The sequence below is a fragment of the Diabrotica undecimpunctata genome, chromosome 5 (assembly GCF_040954645.1).
Source record: "Diabrotica undecimpunctata isolate CICGRU chromosome 5, icDiaUnde3, whole genome shotgun sequence".
NCBI classification, from domain to species: domain Eukaryota; kingdom Metazoa; phylum Arthropoda; class Insecta; order Coleoptera; family Chrysomelidae; genus Diabrotica; species Diabrotica undecimpunctata.
Window position 1 is genome coordinate 52,378,060 of NC_092807.1, and position 19,510 is coordinate 52,397,569.

General features: G+C 31.7%; 2 protein-coding genes across 3 annotated transcripts in view; one reads left to right on the plus strand and one right to left on the minus strand.

The window, feature by feature from the left end:
* LOC140441318 (guanine nucleotide-binding protein subunit beta-5-like) overlaps positions 1-18,140 on the plus strand; it is a 56,296-nt gene extending 38,156 nt beyond the window's left edge. For both annotated transcript variants that reach the window (XM_072531965.1, XM_072531964.1), the window contains one exon: positions 17,531-18,140. In XM_072531965.1, the coding sequence (XP_072388066.1) occupies positions 17,531-17,542 (12 nt within the window). In that variant the 3' untranslated portion in view covers positions 17,543-18,140. The remainder of the gene's footprint in view (positions 1-17,530) is intronic.
* On the minus strand, positions 11,153-15,210 carry LOC140440895 (uncharacterized). Its single transcript, XM_072531258.1, has 5 exons — positions 15,159-15,210; positions 12,975-13,123; positions 12,681-12,854; positions 12,485-12,577; positions 11,153-11,611 (listed from the first exon to the last, which is right to left on the minus strand). Exons 1-5 carry the CDS (start codon positions 15,208-15,210, stop codon positions 11,153-11,155), a joined length of 927 nt encoding a protein of 308 aa, XP_072387359.1.
* Positions 18,141-19,510: the final 1,370 nt, after the last annotated feature.

The window sequence follows — 19,510 nt, forward strand, 5'->3', positions numbered from 1 at the left end:
CCATAATTTGACTCTAGGTATTGAGTCATATGCTTTCTTTAGATCAACAAAGGCCAGATGGACCGGTCTACCTTTTGCCATTTTCTTCTCTATCAGTTGTTCTAATGTGTACGTATGATCTAGGCATGATTTTCCTACTGTGAACCCTGCTTGGTCTTCTCCAATTTTTCCTATTATTTCAGTTTCTAGTTTTTCTTTAATAATTTTCCCGTAAAGTCTACCTACCGACGATATTATACTAATTCCTCTATAGTTTTCACATTTTTTCCTGTTTCCTTTCTTATGTATGGATGTGATGTATGCTTGTGTCCATTCCGCAGGTATTTCTTCTCCATTTAGTCCTCTTTCGAACATTCTATGTAGCATGCGGAATAACTTTTCCGTTCCGTTTTTAATTAGTTCGTTTGGTATTCCTCCGGGTCCTTTGGCTTTTTTGTTCTTCAATGTCTTGATTGCTCTCTTAACTTCTGCCAGGCTTATTTCTATCTGGTCGTATGCCCCATTTCCTGCATGTTCTATATTCTCTTCCTGAAATTGGGGACGGTTTTCTGTAAGTAGTTCTACGTAGTATTCTTGCCACTCGTTTTCACTAATTGATTTCATTCATTCATTTTATTAGTACTGATGGTATATAACTAGCATATGTTGGTACTATATATCAATTTGAACATGTGGAAGTGAGAGCACTCTCTTGTTAGTAATTTCAGTGTAAATTATTACGAAACCAGAAATAACCCATAATATTCTCCCCGTGTGATCTTAGTATTTCCGTTGATTCAATAGTATAGGGTATCCAATATTTTAATCAACGGTAAGCCAGAGTTTTATTAGTTTTCATATATATATATATTTGCAAAATGAAGAAGAAAGTTCAGTACAGGCAGTTAAACAGCTGCTCTGTCAATTTAAAAGTAAGAGCAAGTACCAACTTGCTGAAAAGCATCTTCTTCTTCTTAGCCTTGTGTCGTCCACGTTTGGACATAGGCCTCTCCCAACTCCTTCCATCGGTCTCTATCCTGAGCAACATATTTCCAATTTGTTCCGGCTATTCTTTTAATATCATCAACCCATCTCATCTGTGGTCTTCCTCTTGGTCGTTTAATTTCGTAAGGTCTCCAATGCTGTATTGTAGTATTCCAACGTTGTTCTTTTTGTCTAGCAGTCTGGCCCGCGAAGCTCCATTTAAGTTTGGCAATTTTTGTTGCTATGTTCTCGACTTTTGTTTTTGATCTTACCCAGTCGCTCCTCTTTTATCTGACAGTCGTATACCTAACATTGCTCTTTCCATTGTTCTTTCTGTTGTGGCTAGTTTATTCATGTTTGCCTTGGTTAGGGTCTAGGTTTGCATTCCATATGTCATGATAGGAAGGATGTATTGGTTGAGCACTTTGCTCCTCAAGTATTGGGGTATTTTGCGGTTCTTAAGCATCCAACTAAGTTTTCCAAATCCTGCCCATGCTAGTCTTGCTCTTCTAGTAATTTCCGCACTTTGGTTCTCTTTGTCAAGTCTCAGGATTTGGCCTAGGTAGATTTACCTTTTGGCCTGAAAAGCATACCAAACACAAAAGGGATAATAAAATGTACTGCACAAACTATTGCGATATAAGATATATATAAGCTATATATCTGTTAATTATTAGGATATACAGTATTTTTTCTAATACACCTGGAACGATTGAGTGAATAGGTGAACTATCAAATAGGAGGAAAACTGTCGACTTATTTTCAAATGTACTGCAAAGTGCTTTAAAAAATTTAAACGAATTAGCGTAACATCTGTTTTGAAAACTAAATATTATGAGACGAATTGGGGATATTATATTACACAAACTAAACCGCTTGCCTACAAAAAATATCAGGAAAATATGATACGGCGAAAACGACTAATGACTTTACAGCTAATTGCCACATAAGTATCAATGTAACTATAGCTCACAAAATGGGTTCAATTACATTGCAATTTTTAAATTTTTCGTGATAAAATGAAGTGATTGATTGTTGTTTTGAAAGGTAAGTTGTTTTTTATTTTTGTATTCCTATCATCTGATATTGTAATATCAACAACATTTTTCATAATATATTCTGAAATGCGCTTTCTATTACTGATAACGAACAAAAGTTTTTTTAACTTCTCGTTAATATAATTATGTAGGAATTTAAATTTTTATCTTGTTCTTACTATAGTGCTAAAGCACAAATGAATTTATAGTCTACCGTATTTTTTCCTAGTGGTCATAGTTTTTAATTGTAGTATAGCTTATGCGTTTATAATAACTAGCACATAGAAAATAATAAAATTTTGTAGCCTGTGCTTTATGTTTATTATCCTTTATTGTATTGGAACATCTAGAAGTATAGTAATACATTTTAATTGTTGAACAAAAGAGAAAATAAAAACACTTTTTGTGGTGTGCCACTTAACCATACACAAAATCGTACACAAATAGTCAAATGGTAGTAAAAGTTTCCGATATAGGCCGCCAGACGGCAAAGGCATCGCCGCGCTCGATGTCTATACTATGAAATGTTTTTCATAATATAGTCTTCGGATCAGATTTTTTCAAAACATTAAATTACATCTTTTTGTCTTTCTTTATTTAGGCTAACCGCTACTGTTTTTTTCTTCAGCGTTTCTTCTTAATCTACATTAATGTTATATTTACAATTCTTTCTGGAACGAGCTATAATTTTTCTCAAATAACCATTTTGTGTGGTTTAGTCGCCTTACGGTTTAGCGTGCTTTGGCTCTTTAAAGTCCCTTTTCACATTAATATCGTTTGAGAAATTTTTCCCAGATGACTAAATAAATTTCTTTAACATACAAGAGAGAGGACGTAGACTAGGGCATAACGTAACTTAGATGTTGAATGAAAACTGCAAATTGCTGCTTAGATTGATAAATACCACTCCTCATACCTAATATCTTTTGTACCCATCTTTGCTGTGTTGGGCAAGATTTAGTATTGGTGACGTACATGATCGTTCCTGTCTATAGCAACTTTTGTCTTGTAATTTGAGTTTTTCTTCTGTTTTACCTCTTGAGCAGTATTTTGTAAAGCTGACAAAATAAATATATTGACCGATAGCTTTTGTGGCCGTTGGAGTTTTTGCCAGGTTTAAGCAAGGCAACAACTTTGTCTTTGCTTTGTTTGTCTGAAGACTTTGGATATCAGTAACTGTTGTATTTTTGGTCCAAATTTTATAATAAGCTTTGTGCTCAGATCTTCAGTCAGTGCCATACTATTCTTCATTATATACGTAGATAGTGGATCCAAGCTCAACATCGTTAAACGGTTCCTTCAGCTGACTGGTTTTGTCCTCTCTCATTTTAAGTTTTTCTTTGCTTCTTTGCCGGCAGAGATAGCACTTTTACATTTATTATGTGATTTTCAGCGATCAGCTTAATACCAAGTACACTATTTTTTGCCCTCTATGTATTTTCTGCACTAGAAATACGTCACATTTGTGCTAAGCGCATATGTCTGATAAGGTTAAGTATAGTAAAGTGTCTTTATCTCTAGATATGCCCTTAATATTTATAGACATTATTAGAATAATTGATCCTTAAAAGGACCGATTTGACAAAAATCATATTGACCGGGTGATTCTGATTAGCCGATTAATTAATTATTCATTACCCAGGGTACAACTGATTACGGTGGTCTTATTTGTACTCAAATTTTCGTAAAGGCTTTTCTTTTGAACCCCATAAGAAATGGCTAATTAACTTTTCATTAAAAATAATTTTACACACTGTTACTTTTAGACGATATTTCGAATCAGATTTGTATAGTAATAAGTATAGTTAATATGGAGTCTCTTTGTGAAAAGTAAATGAGTTTGTAATATCGATCACAACTCATATATGAATGATAAGGACATAAACGGTTAAAATAAGTGCACAGAATTTTAACTAAATATATCGGCGCCATTGTTTAGGAGATGGATTTATCCCAGAGATTAAAGTTTAAATGTATATTCCAGGTTCTATCTACGTATTTTCATTACTAAAAAAGTATATTTAAAATAAAGGCCTTAAGATATATTTAGATTCTATGGAAATTAGGATCTATGGAAATTAGCAAATTAAAAAATACATACATAATTATTCTGAATGACAAAATTGAGACAAACAGTTGCCCCAAGTATTGTTTATATTGTAAAGGTTATCGTCATAGTATAGTCAGAACGCAACAAGGTTCTATTGGATTTTCTGCTTTTTGTCTCCTCATTCCTATTGAAAACTTAGCCACGTAAATAACGTTTTAAAAATATATATCAATATTTCTGTAGTGCCTTTCCTAAGATAACTTTTTTTAAGCCTACTTCGTTTGACTACATGTAATGGATTTGATAGTTCCCAACAGATAAGTATTGATTGTAGGTTGGATAGCAGTTGGTTGTACAGGCATGTGTTGATAAATATGATGGGGCGGTAGATAGTCCCATTATTCCTAAATCTGACCATATGTTACCTCCCCTGTTGATTCGTGGACGTCCTAAGGGCATTTTTTCTCTCGGGGCATTCTCCCAGTTTAACTTGGCAATGCAGTTATTAGAAAGCCTTTGGATGTAGCCAGCGTAACTTTGGCGTTGAGATTTAGTCTCTTGTATGACGTTGCTATCTTTATATATCTGTTAGACCTTGGCATTAGTTCCGGTTCGGTATTGGTTAGTATTCGGACCTTTGTAAGAGGATGGCTTTGTAGATCTGATGGCTTTTCTAGTAATCCTGATTTAATTAATACCTAAGTTTTACTTACATTGTTTTGTCAGCGTTCTCGTCACATTTTCAGTCAATAGCACTGGTTTAATCACTGTTTGATATATCCTGATTTTAGGGATTTGTATTAGACTTCTGGATTTAAAAGTGTTATGTGGGTTATATTTACATCAGTTAGCTACCTGAATATATACCCTAATTTAATAATAAATATCTGGGAGCTTACATCAACAAAGAATTAGATTCAGACTAAGACTAAATAGCAAGGGCAGCGTTCTTAAAATTCAAGCAATTGTTCTGTGACAAAAATCTTAATACTGCGCTGAGACTGAGGTTTGTTGAATGTTACGTCTGGTCTCAACTATTGTAAGGAGTAGAAATATGGACAGTAAAAGCGCAAATAGTTAGGAAGCTTCAAGCCTTTGAATTTTAGATATACCTGGAACACATACTAAGGAATATAAAGTCTTCTCCAGGCCATCATGCAGGGTAGAGTCGATGGCAAAAAGGGAATAGGTAGAAAGAGGAAGTCATGGCTGCGAAATATTCGTGACTGGACAAACATGACTGTAGACGAATTATTCCACGTTGCAAAAGACAGAGATACTTTTAGAAATGTGGTCGCCAACCTCCGTTAATGGGGACGGCATAGGAAGAAAAAAATAATGATACGCTAAACAAAAAAAACAGAGATGAAGATAGGCGCCAAGAAACTCTGTGTTATAAAACAGTTGAATAAAATACAGATTCTCGATTCAAATATTCAAAAATTTAATGAACAGCTTACTAAAATAGAAATAACGTCTATTTAAAATGCAATTCATTAATGGCTCAAGGTACAAAGCAGTCTTAGCATCTGCTAATGATATTGATCTTATAAGAAACTCTCTCTGCAAACGACATCTTCAACAAAGTGAAGAGAGCACGAAAAATGTTTTACTTAAAATCAACAAAATAAAAACCAAATACAAGCGAATCAACAGAAGAAAGCAATTCAATACAGAGCATAATTCACTTAAGACCTATTTTAATACATGAATGCGAATCATGGACCATGACTAAAACAAATAAGGAAGAACTCCGAATATTTGAAAGAAAAATAATAAGAAAACTTTTTTAACCTCATTATCATATTGCTACAAATCCGTATAGAATAAGAACACATACTAAATAAAGAAAGCTCTTATAAATATATTGTTTAGGAAAATAAATCGCTTAAGGTAGATCAGACACATGCATAGACGCCAAGATGTCAAACTTGATTAAAAAACGTAAACTAATTTTTGAAACCAAATTCAGTATTTTGCTTTAATCTGTGCCTTCTAAGAATTGCAAGGAAAAACAGACGTTGATAAAACTGTTTGTTATTAGAGACATGGGGAATCTAAAAATTGTATTCCAAAACATATCTCCTCAACTAAGCAAAAATATATATATATATTTAGGGATTCTACAGTATTCACTGCCTTCCCTCGCTCAACCGTTTCCATCTCTCTCTGTTGTTCCATTCTCCATCGTTTAGTCCTCTCTTACTCATGGCGTCGTCTACTTCGTTCCTCCAGGATTTTCGGGGTCGTCCTCTTTTCCTCCTTCCTATGGGGCTCTATTCGGTTATTTTCTTTATCCATCTGCTGTCGCTAGTTCTTCTTACATGTCCATACCACTTTAGTCTTTTTTGTTCTATATATGTTAGTATGTCTGTTTCTATTGATGTTCTTTGCTTTATTTCGTCATTACTTCTCCTATCCATTCTTGTTACTCTGCAGCATCTTCGCAGGCATTCCATCTCTGTTGCTACTATCTTACTGCTGGTTTTCTTGTTTATGATCCAATTTTCAGCCCCATATGTCATAATACTTCGCACTAATGTTTTATAAATCAAGCAAAGCAAAAATCCTTAACGAATTGGTTTCTAGTACTCGTACAGAGTATATCGGAATAAAAGGAAAAAGACAGTTAAGCAAGAAGAAAAGTGCAAGCATTTACGTTTTAAGGGTGAAAGGATGTGCGCCCTATTTTTAGCTGACAAGCTTGCGGAGCATACTATTTCTGGTCCTTAGTTTGCCTTTTAGTTTTAAACAAGATTATGTGATTGACAACGTGCGATATAAACTATCTACAAGGTATTTATAGGAAATTCAGAGTTCAAGGATTTCATCACACTATTGGATGTTCAGTTTTGTGAAAGCGCCTGTGTTGGGAAAATTGAAGGAGCGTTCCTAAGATTTTCGGGGTTTGGCTTAAAATTAAATCGTAGTTCATTTTTATTATATTTAAGGCATCTACTAGATTTTTTTCCACTCCAGCAACAAAAGTTTTTGGTTGTGCAATGTATGGTCTACATGAAAATCCTAGTATCTACTGGTATCTGTTGATCATTTGTGTAAATGTAATACAGTGTAGGTTCCATTACGCTACCCCAAGCGAGACCGTTTGTCTGCGTTCTCCATATTACCATTGAATGATACGAAAAATCTTCTGTTCTGTAGATATACGCGGATAAAACGATGTTTACAGTTTGTCATACAGTTTTTGGAGAAATGTCCTCTAATTTAATGTGTCGTAGGCGTCATTTAGATTGACAAATACCACCCCTGATACTTGATATCTTTCGTACCCGTTGTTGCTTTTTGCAACAACGGGTACGTTATTACGTACGTTATAAGTATTACGAATAAAAATAAATAAGCAAGAAGAATATAAGTGAACCATATTTAAAATAAGTGACAGAAAAAAGAATATTATATATACATTTACTTCTAAATTAAAAATAAAATACTCGTATGCCTGATAACGAAAGATACAAAATTTACAAGCGACAAAGTATTTTTTAAAACAACCGAACATATTATATGTAATAATTGTAATAGATATGTTGGCTATAATCAAATTACCATAAAGTCACCGAAATATTTTATCTGAGTAATGACTCACTACTGATTGCTACGTTACGTTATACGATACATTTATAGTTAAAAGCGAAATTAGGTGTTATGCCTCCTTATTATTTTAGTATCTGTTACAAGTAACATACTAAAGTATTATAGTAAGATATTGAATTCCCTACATTTAATAATTGAAATATTGAAATTAGACAGTAAAAAATTATAATTTTAAGATTGATTTACAAATTATTATAATTTAAATTTTACTACTTTATGAAACAAATATTGTACATCATAAAACGTAGCAATTGAAACATCGGAACGTACATTTATATAATAAATTTTTCAGTGTCAATGCATTAAAAAAATACTAATACATAAAAATTACCTTTTCCAAGCTTATAACAGACACTAACTTAAGTTTAAAAATAATTAAAGCAAGTAATATAAATTACCACCATAAAATATTTAACTACATTAACCAAGTATTTGTGAAATTTCGGGATGACTAAATTGATTGATATTTAAATAAATTTCAAGTTCCAAAACGTACCTGCTGTAAAATTTAAAAATCTACGACTAATCAAATTATTGGCAACATCGGAGGAGTTTAGTTGTGTACGGGGAAGAATACATACGGATCCCAAAAGTGTTTTACCCTATTACGGAGTTCATTTATTCCTACGTGATGGTCGGAGTCTACATAAAGCGCTACCCAGATAATAATATACACGGTGTATATTCTCCTGGAGTTAGTATAATACCGTTTTAGTACGGGGCCCACATTAACCGCTAGATCTATATATATATATATTTATATATATATATATATATATATATATATATATATATATATATATATATATATATATATATATATATATATATAGATAAATCTATGCACTTTTGATTGAACTTTTAAAAAATTTATTTTCAAAATTGTACAAAGTTTTTTTATTTGAAAAATATAATATAATTAAATTACAAAATGGAACGAACTGATCTAAGAATGATAATAATGAATGAATTATAAAAATGTAAAAAAAGAGTTTGTTGTCCCGGTTTCAATGGAATTTGCTGACTTTACGCTCTGCTCCAGTTCAATGGTCAATGGCTGTTAGTCTGGGTGCTTATGACTACATGTCTATATATGTATATATATACATCTTTCCAACAATGTCGCGTCTTTCCGTACTTGCACTTTCTTGCGTCTCCTTGATGACGATGAGTTACGCTCGATTCGATAGTGAATATTTGTTATAAACTGTTTATTAATAAGGGCTGCTAATTTTGGTTTTTATAAAATATTTTTTTTTTATTCAAATTTTCATTCAATTTGCAAATATTGCTAACTCCTTTAGGTATCTCACTTTATTAGCTCCAATTTAGCGTATATTATATATTATTGCGTCATTACAGTGTTGCCACACTTACTTTCCACAAAATGTTTAAACACCTGTTCATTCATGAGTCATGAGTTAAATTTAGATTCCTACAAGTGGAATCTGTTGTAGATGCTTTATATGGACTTTTTAACTTTATTTACTCAATGCATTTAAATTAGGTCCTAGTGAATAAATTGGGATTTATTTGATAGGAGCATTAATAAAACGATAATAAAATATTTTCTAGTTTTTATTGGTTAAGATAAAATCAAAAATTATTTAAAATACAAAACTTTTATTCTTTTAAATAAACAATCATTCTTAAAATGACTTAAAACCCAAAATTTAATAAAAAAACATACGTTAATTTGTATGTTTGCAATATTTATTTTGTATAAACACTTTAATCTTTAATCAGTTTTTATTGTTTAATAGCTCAGGAAATTGATTCTTTAGTTCTTCACACTCCCTTTTTTGTGGAGGCCGTCTAGATTTGATATGATTCTTGAAAAAGTTTACAGTGACAGACTTTTGTCTTTCAGTCCATGGCACTAGTTTCCGCGCAGTCCTGTTTTTAAATGTTTCATTTTCTTTCGTTGGAGAAACGGTATTCTCTATTTGACTAGTTGATGGTTCATTATCATCTTGCAGCAAACACTTTAACTCATCGTCATCATCATCATCGCTTTCAGAAAAGTTATCTTCGAACAGATTTTTGTCCATATCAATTTCCACTTCGTCTAAAGATTTCCCTTTATAATTGTTGGCTGTTCCATTTTCCATTACCATCAACAGTTTCGCTATTTTAGTAGTTTGGTAAATATCATCTGGCAGTCTGTAGGAATTTCTATGCACACCGGGCGTATGTCCCATGAAAGTAGCTAATTGCTCAATCTCTCCATCAGATAAATTTAATAATTGTGACAAAGTTGCCAGATGCTTACGCAAACGAGTGGATGTTATAGAAGTAGCATTTTTCGCACCGGATAATTTTGCGTGCTTTCCTAATATTTTGTAACCGATTAAATGTGAAGAAGATTTAGCAGGAGCAAATAGGTAAGGATTATCCCTTGGTACAAATGCATTTCTAACCGCAAGCAAAATATCGATATGATTTTGTACCTCGGGGTTGAATAAAACTGGAACACCCCTGCCCCTTTTACCTCTAATGACTACTCTCTTCATTGAACTTAATAATATTGTTTCAGAAGGTGAAACTGCTTTTTGAAACTCTTCATATTTTTCATTTCCGATAGAGTTAACATAAGTGTGAAAGTACATTCTCTGTAATTCTCCAGAACGTTTTCTGTTTAGCAAAATTACTCTACAGTATACGGATTCAATGAGATTGTTAAACGCTTTAATATCTTCTAATTTTAGTATATTTTCGGAGTCAGTCTTTTGAGGTGCATTTTCAACTGTAGCGTCATTTAAATAATTCTGCAGAATTTTCGTTGCATCGTCAGCAAGTTTAACTAAATGGGATCTTAACAATTTTAGATCATTTGCTAGTGGAACTATTGTGACCTTATTCCATTTGTTAAGATTTAAATTATTAGCTGCTTGGGATGAGACCTCAAAACTCCAGTTTGTTTCAAATAGATGAATTAAGGTTTTAAGTTCTGCCTCAATTGTTGCAGTTGAAACAGATAAGTATGCAGTTTGTTTCTTATAGGCAAAAGTGATTGCAATATCGCAACATTGTTTGAGTGATCTCACTATATTCATGGCAAAAGTTGGAGACAAGTAAATGTCTTTTTCAGGATCATAACAGGCTATTCGTTTTGTGGCTTCAACAAAGGCATCAAAATACTTTGGTCGCAGTGCTGAAAACATAGTGGATATAGATGGGTCTATTTTTCTCATTTCTATAAGTATTTTTGACAGTTCCCTCATTTTGCGTGATGTAACTGCTATAAAATGCTTTTCTCTGTGCGTCTTCAAATAGCGGGTTCCAAATGCACGAATTAGAAAGTCGTTCTTAGCTTCCATTGAAATCTTGTCCGCTCTCATCCTAGGAAACACTTCTTCTTTTAGTCGATGATCAATTTTAATATTGGGAAACATTTTTGATTGGCCAGCAAATTGTGCCCTCTCTTGATTGCCTTTATTTCCACAATTTTTTCTATGTCGATATAATAGTTTGGAAGAGAAAAATCCTAAACAATTGCCACAAGGATGAGAACCCGATCTGGTACATAAGTCTGTCTAACAGCTTTCAAACAGTTTCCCCCATCCGCTAAAAAATTTCCTTTTCTTCTGAGTTTATCAAACAGACTTCTTCTTTCTCGTGATCTGATTGGCTTGGAGATAATTTCAGCCACATCGAGTTCCATAGAATGGTTCCTTATAATATGGCGACCAAAATTAAGAACTTCCGTTTCACAGTAGTAACAATAATCTGGTTTTCTTTTATAAGGAAGTTTGAGATTACCAGTGTTTCTACACTTTTGTTTATTGGAAAAGTGTAGATCTTCTTGTACCTCAGTTAACGTTGCATCGAGTGCTGAAATATCTTTCACGTCATGGGTTAACTGGTTGTTCGTACAAGGTTCTGTGAGAATCCTGAGATTTTTTTGACTTAAGTTTGTAGCACTGCTGTTATCTGAACCATTCTCCTATAATAAAAAAATATAGAATTAAATTATATACGAGCTTTATTCAAGCAATCCGTCAAATAATTTTGTTCAGTATGAGTTATCTACTGAATAAATATCTTTGTACTTTACAAAGTAAATGAGGCATAAAGATATTCTATATCGCTAAGAAAAAGAGCACACACCAAGCCATAGATTGTTATCAAAATAAATTAAAGCTACATAGGTTCGTTCATAGCTACATAGGTACATACAGTTCGTAATAGTATTAATATTATGAAGAATAAATTAATATTAATAATGAGGTGTGCTGTTACAAATTGTAAAGACTGATAAAATATTTGCATATGTTTATGTACTGTGCAAAAACAGTAATTTCTAATGTAATGGGCATTATGATCAGAACACGACGGGGTACTAATAACGGAAGGACAGGTAACAGAATTACACCCTGGCAAAAATACTGCTTGGGAAGATTGAATTACTGAAGCAATGGCGGCAAGAGACTTAGAAGAGGCAACTGCATATGACAGAAAAAGATGGAAATTGGGGGCGGAGAAGCGGGGACAGCCGTAATAAATCCGTTATTATTATATTATAAGATTGAATTACTGCGTAGCGATATTGGTCAAATCACAGAATATATACGAGGAGAAATAAGTAGAAAAGTTATTAGGCGAGCTGATGAAATAACGCTAAGTACTGCAAGACACTCCAGATATGATCCAGAATATAACACAGCCCAACAGTGTCTGGATACATTAAAACAAAAACTGTACTTTGTTCAGGACGACTAAGGAGGTACACTTTACAATGCACAATAATGCAATAACAAGGAGGAAAAAAATAAAATTAAAAATGTATTAGGAAACAGCCAAAAAATTTAATACTTACCATATCACTTGAAGGGTCATATAGTGAACCGTCATTATCAGTAGCATGAAAAGGATCCTCTGGTGTCAAAGATAAAAAGTCATCATTTTCTACCTGAAAATTACAGCATCAATACAGTGTAATTCATTATCGGTTTGATAGATAAAAAGAGGAATTTGACATTACAATATTCTGACGTCTGATTATTTTTATTTACCTCTTTCTGATTTTCACCGTGTCTGTTTTCTTCATCCCTTTCGTTTTCTTGTATTCCCTTGTAGTCTGAACAATCAGCAGTTAATGGCCTACACGGTGCTTCAATTATGACAATTTCTTGTATAACTATTTTTTTATCAGAGGTTTCGTTTTTTTCTCGAAGTTTATTCATTATCTATAAAAATAAGAATATTTTGTTAAGTGTTTGAATAATTATATCAAAAAAATTTCTGTTATAAGTATCACTCTCTATAACTGTTTAGGACGTAGACTTTTTTAAAGTCTGAAATCTTACCTCTCCTTCATTGTTTGAAGAGTTCTTCATCAACGATTCGCTCCAAGTTGATTTGCTACAGAAAGAAGCTTGAGGCGATAGTGATAGCTCGTGATTTAAGGAACAGTTTTGTTTTTCTGTAATATTACAAGAAGTAGGTTCCTCCATATCTGAAACTTATCACAAAATATTTTACATGTGCTAGAAAAAGCCTTTTTATTGTTTCAAAAAAATATAGATTATCTGTGTAATGTTGAGTGACACATCAGCTTTAGTTTATCAGATATCAATATGTAGTTTGTTTTTCAAGCCAGATACTCAAATTTTCTTTACTGTGTTTTAAATTTGGAGGACGATCAAATCATACTCATATGCTTTAGATTATCCAGAGCGAGTAGCTTATTTAACTAAGTACAGGAATGGACACAGTAAATATAAGCAGTTACTCTGTCTGTTTCCAATATAGATAAACAAATTTTTGTTGTAAATGACTACTGCCTACAATTTACTGATTTGAGATAGTTTCGTGGCAAATGCGGAGATTTTATTGTAGTATGGTAATACACTATTCCTTTGAAATTATACAGGGTGTAACCAAAAATACAGATCATAAATTAAATCACATATTCTGAGACCAAAAATAGTTCGACTGAACCTAACTTATCTTAGTACAAATGTGCACACAAAAAAAAAGTTATACCCGTTTTAATTTACAAAATGAAAATCGATTTTTTCCAATATATCGAAAACTATTAGAGATTTTTTATTGAAAATGGACATGTGGCATTCTTATGGCAGGAACATCTTTAAAAAAATAACACATGAAATTTGTGCACTCCATAAACATTTTATGGGGGTGTTATTCCCTTAAACCCCCCAAATATTTGTCTACGTTCCAATTCAATTCTTATTGTGGTACCATTAGTTAAACAAAATGTTTTTAAAACTTTTTGCCTCTTAGTTTTTTTTTCGATAAGCCAGTTTTAATCGAGATATTTTGCCAAAGAGGCAGGCGGGTGGCAAATTGAAAATTGAATTTAAGCGGAAAGCAATGCTTATTTCTTAAATAATCATTTTTTATGTTTTCTGACCTCAGTAAAATGTATTTTGAATCACGTAAATTTCATACATTCTTCTTTTTGTGTAGATTAATTTAATTAAAACAAAATTTTGGACACCCTGAATAAATAATTAGGTTAATGTTTATATGACTGAATAGAGAACTGAATAGCCTTTCAAATGAGCTAGCACACGACCCTATTTTCATTTAAAAAATCATCGATTATGTCATCAGGCCTAGATGGATGAGGTCGCTAGTATGATACACATGCCAAAAATCATAATTTAAAAATAAAAATCGACCTGTTTCGGGATTTTTCCTAAAAGTCGCCGGTTTACGAAATAATGAATTTATTCAATTTGGCTTTGACACACTATACAATCTTACTTAAGTAACCATCTACAAATACGTGGTGGATTTTAAAGATGCTCAAAATATTTCGATAAAAACTGGCTTATCGAAAAAGTACTAAGAGGCAAAAAAGTTTTAAAAACATTTTGTTTAACTAATGCTACCACAATAATAATTCCATTGGAACGTACATAAATATTTAAGAGGTTTAAGAGAATAAAACCCCCATAAAATTTGTGTGGGGTGCACAAACACTGTTATTTTGTTTTAAGATGTTCCTTCCATAAGAGTGCCACATATCCATTTTCAATAAAAAATCTCCAATAGTTTTCGATATATTGGAAAGAATCGATTCTCATTTTGTACCTTCAAAGGGCTATAAATTTTTTTATTTTTTTTTATGTGCAGATTTGTACCAAGGTAAGTTAGGTTCAATCGAACTATTTTTGGTCCCAGAATATGTGATTTAATTTATGACCTGTATTTTTGTACACACTGTATATTAAGTATTACAATAATTGAAACTTATAAGTGGTCATTTTGGTGCTGTGTTGGTAAGTTTATCTCAATTTATTCAATAAATAAAAACAGTAACTGCTTTCGTTAAGGATTTACTAAACAAAGTTGTTTATTCAACTTCTTTAACTGATGATTAAAAAATATTAACAAAAAACATTTTTAATATATTTTCCTCTTTTAGTGCACAGTTTAATAAATAATCTCGAAATCAAAAAGAAAAAATAATTAAAAATATTTTCCTTCTAATAAAAATATTGACAAAGAAATTAACTTACCTATTTGAGGGTTAACATAACACATTTTAAGAATCTTCTTGCTTCTAGACATGGTAATAAATATACGACGCAATAAGCACTACGAACAAGCTGATATTAAAATTAACATCACATCAACCGATCAACATCAACGAGAAATAAACCGAAGTCGAAAGATTCTGTTCTAAAAATAGATACTAACAGCAACGTTGCCATATATCCTATTTTGACGCAATAAAGTACTAGACGAAACGAAGTATACGATAAATATGTATATTATAACCGCGCCACTTCCGTCAATTCGATGAACTAACATTATTCATTTGGTTACAGTTTTAGAATATTATTGCGTCTCCCGATTTTTAGAAGAAGTTTAATATCTCAGAAATCTAACTAGAGAGCGCTATGACGTTTTGGGCTATGACAAAATATAGAAATCTGCATTTAACTAAGGGGCCATTTTTAAGTAGAAGTAGCGGGAAGGCCATAAATTCAGGATGGTTTTATTGCGCCCAATATTCGGACGTAATAGCTCGAAGGACGCAACATTCAATGCAACAGTATATAATATGGAAGCAATAATGATATAAACATGAATATATATATATATATATATATATATATATATATATATATATATATATATATATATATATATATATATATACATAATATATGTATATATATAATATATGCGTATATACAGTAGACTCCCTCTATAACGAGAACTGAAATGGCAGACTAATTACCTCGTTATATCAGACAACAATAATACTGTGCATACATATGAATATGTAGTTTTCTAAACGAATAACTTAGTGAACATAAATATAGTGAAGCCATTCGGAGCAATATAAGATGCTAATAAATATTGTTTGAATGGCGTTTATGAAAAAAAGTTATTTACTTTTATTGTCAATGAAATACATTACCACAAAAAAGAGTTGTTTACTTTTATTGCCAATGATATACGTTAAAACAAAAAATCTGTACTTACATTTTTTTCCAACTACATAATGTATAAAGCGTATTTTCAAGCATAACATAAACTATTGCTTCTGCAATTTTAAGAACTCTGTCATTTTTGACTGCTTTAAATTGTCCAGTATCATTATATCTATCATATTTTCTAAAGATGTGAAACAGTAGTATTTTTTCATTGTAAAGAAGTTTATTGTGGGCGGCAGTTCAGTTTATTGAGGGGCCGTTTAAAAAGGTATTTATTTATAGCCACGGCTGGGCCAAAAACGTAAAAAAAACACGTTTTTTGAATCTTATTTTTCCTCTTTATAACCAAATTTGCCTCTCTATAGAGGGTTATAGTTCAATAGAAATTTCGCGGGACATCTAATGTATCTCGTTATAAGCGAAACCTCGTAATAACCGTGTTCGTTATAGAGGGAGTGTACTGTATATATATATATATATATATATATATATATATATATATATATATATATATATATATATATATACAGTATACTCCCTCTATAAAGAACACGGTTATTACGAGGTTTCGCTTATAACGAGATACATTAGATGTCCCGTGAAATTTCTATTGAACTATAACCCTCTATAGCGAGGAAAATTTGGTTATAACGAGAGAAAATAAGATCTAAAAACGTGTTTTTTTTTACGTTTTTTCCCGGTCGTGGCTATAAATAAATACCTTTTTAAACGGCCCCTCAGTAAACGTAACTGCCGCCCGCAATAAACTTCTTTACAATGAATAAATATACAACTGTTTCACATCTTTAGAAAATATGATAGATAGAATGAAATTGGACAATTTAAAGCAGTTAAAAATGAGAGAGTTCTTAAATTGCAGAAGTAATAGTTTATGTTATTCTTGGAAATATGCTTTATACATTATGTAGTTGGAAAAAAATGTAAGTACAGATTTTTTGTTTTAACGTATATCATTGACAATAAAAGTAAATAACTCTTTTTTGTTTTAATTTATTTCATTGACAATAAAAGTAAATAACTTTTTTTCAAAAACGCCATTCAAACAATATTTATTAGCATCTTATATTGCTTCGAATGGCTTAACTACAGGAAGTTAATGGTTTAGAAAACTACATATTCATATGTATGCACAGTAATATTGTTGTCTGATATAACGAGATCGGCTTATAACGAGGTAATTAGTCTGCCATTTCAGTGCTCGTTATAGAGGGAGTCTACTGTATATATATATATATATATATATATATATATATATATATATATGTATAATTTACTATTACACTACTTATCCAAATAGACTTTAGCCTCCAACACTTTCTTTTTCCGGTGGTAATAATTAAATTTTAATATGAAAAATAACATAAATAATAAAAATAAAGCATTTGGTTGTTTCTATGGATTTAACAGATTTTTATTTCTTACAGGTATGGGCTTAATCTGCCAATAGATGTGTATTTTCTTCTGAAAGCTCTCGTTACGTTTGCCTATGGAAGTTGGAAATTTTTGTAGTCACTCAGATGTAAAGATATATTTTACACCTTGGATTAAAAGTTAGGAATCAGTAATGGCGCTGAAGCTCTAATGAAAATAAGACCTAATATGGTTCTGAAACTATTGTGGCATTTCTTATTTTATCTACTCTATTTAATGGGAATTAACCACAATGTTCACTGAAAATACGTTTATTTTGACATTTTCCTAACGATGAAGAAGAAAAATTTAACAAAATGATAATTGTTGATACAATATTATGTTATGACTTTTTATAAAGGAATTTCTCAATATGTATAGGGAACTTATAAAAGATTTTCGATGTATTTTATATGTATACTTTGTTACTAAAACTGATTTCCAACTTGCAAAAACGTATCTATATCGTAGATGTCATTTATCGATAGTAGAAGATGAACAAAGTCTGCATTTAAAAATAGTTGTTAGAATATGTTAAACAGTATTATTTTTTAATTAAATACTGTAACTAGGATATTAGCTCGAATTTTATTCTTGTTTTAATAAATGTAATATTTCTATTAATTTGTTACTCGTTAGTTGCCTCTATTACACCAAAATAAAATTTCGACATCAAAATATACACCGAGACAAAATGAGCCCAATGACCAGTTTCCAGAAGGTCCCAAAATGTCTAACTTAACTAATGGATTACTAACTTTGTAATGTTAACCACTATAGGCCGGTAGTTTCAGTCCTGACTAAACCCCGATTAGCTCAATTTTGTTAGAGGTTAACTTTAATTAGCGCAAACGGTTACTTTCATCCCCGATTAGACTTAATCAAGAGTTAACGGTCGATTAACTTTAACCAGCCAAAAGTAGTACGATTAACGGCCGTTTAAAGATAATCAAGGCATTCTAATCTTACATGTATAAAAACTATTATGTTTTCGTTTTATTTTGTGTGTGTGTGTTTAAACTATTATTTTAATTTATTTTTGGCAAAATTTACATTTTATATCGACAAAATAGACCTTCACGAATTTGAGGAACATTTTGATGATGATTAAAGAATAATATATTTTTTTAAATAACGTCTAACCTCTACAAGAGAACGAAAGAGTTATATGGAAGAATTTGATGATAACGAATTTTTAATTAAGGTTTCGTTTCCATAAAGATACTGTGAGACAATTCATACAAGAGCTGGGTCCTGTTTCACGTCATATAAATCTTTAGTTAGCATATACTTACTCCCTTTCTTTCATTGAAACACATGTTAAATATATTTTTTTAAATCTATTTGTTTTACCTACCATGAGCTGAGGGGCGGTCCGTCGGCGTAGGCAAGGTAGGCGCCGCCTAACCTCTTCAAATGTACAATAATAAACTATTTATTATTATAAATTACTTATTTCAAAATTGTGATTTATATATTTTGACATAATACCTATTTAAAATAAAAGAGCTATTTTTTATATTTTCTTCGAAATTTGAGTTCATTCTCTCCAAAGTAATTATTTTGCGCACCTCGTAGGAGTTGAGAGGCGCTTTAAAATTTCGCCTTAAAAGAGAATAAAACGTCTATCCGTCTCTTTGTCTTACGCTTACCCAGGAGCAACACGGCTTTACAGCTAGTCAGTGATTTTATCGTTTTCATAGGCGATGAATTCGTCCGCCTCTGGCCGGCTTCGGGTTATGAATATTTTAAACGATTAATCTGCAGTTTGATTAAAACGCTTTTTTCAAGGCGCCAAAATCAAGAAAGATTAGAAATATTTAATGAATTGATATAAGGTTGAATGCTCGAATAAATGAACTTTGAAAAATTAAAGGCAAATATCGAGCACAATTTTAATAATCAAATCTTGCTCAAGTACTTTCGCTTTTTACAGTATCATCAGGGGCATTTCGTCAAGTTTGGGCTATCCAGCAAGCGCAGAATGTAATAAA

Coding starts and splice junctions, on each gene's coding strand:
- LOC140440895 (XM_072531258.1), bottom strand. CDS start 15,210: ATGTCTAGAAGCAAGAAGATTCTTAAAATGTGTTATGTTAACCCTCAA. Junction 12,855..12,974: donor CTTCAAACAATGAAGGAGAG/GTAAGATTTCAG, acceptor TTATTTTTATAG/ATAATGAATAAACTTCGAGA. Junction 11,612..12,484: donor ATGACCCTTCAAGTGATATG/GTAAGTATTAAA, acceptor TTTTTATTATAG/GAGAATGGTTCAGATAACAG.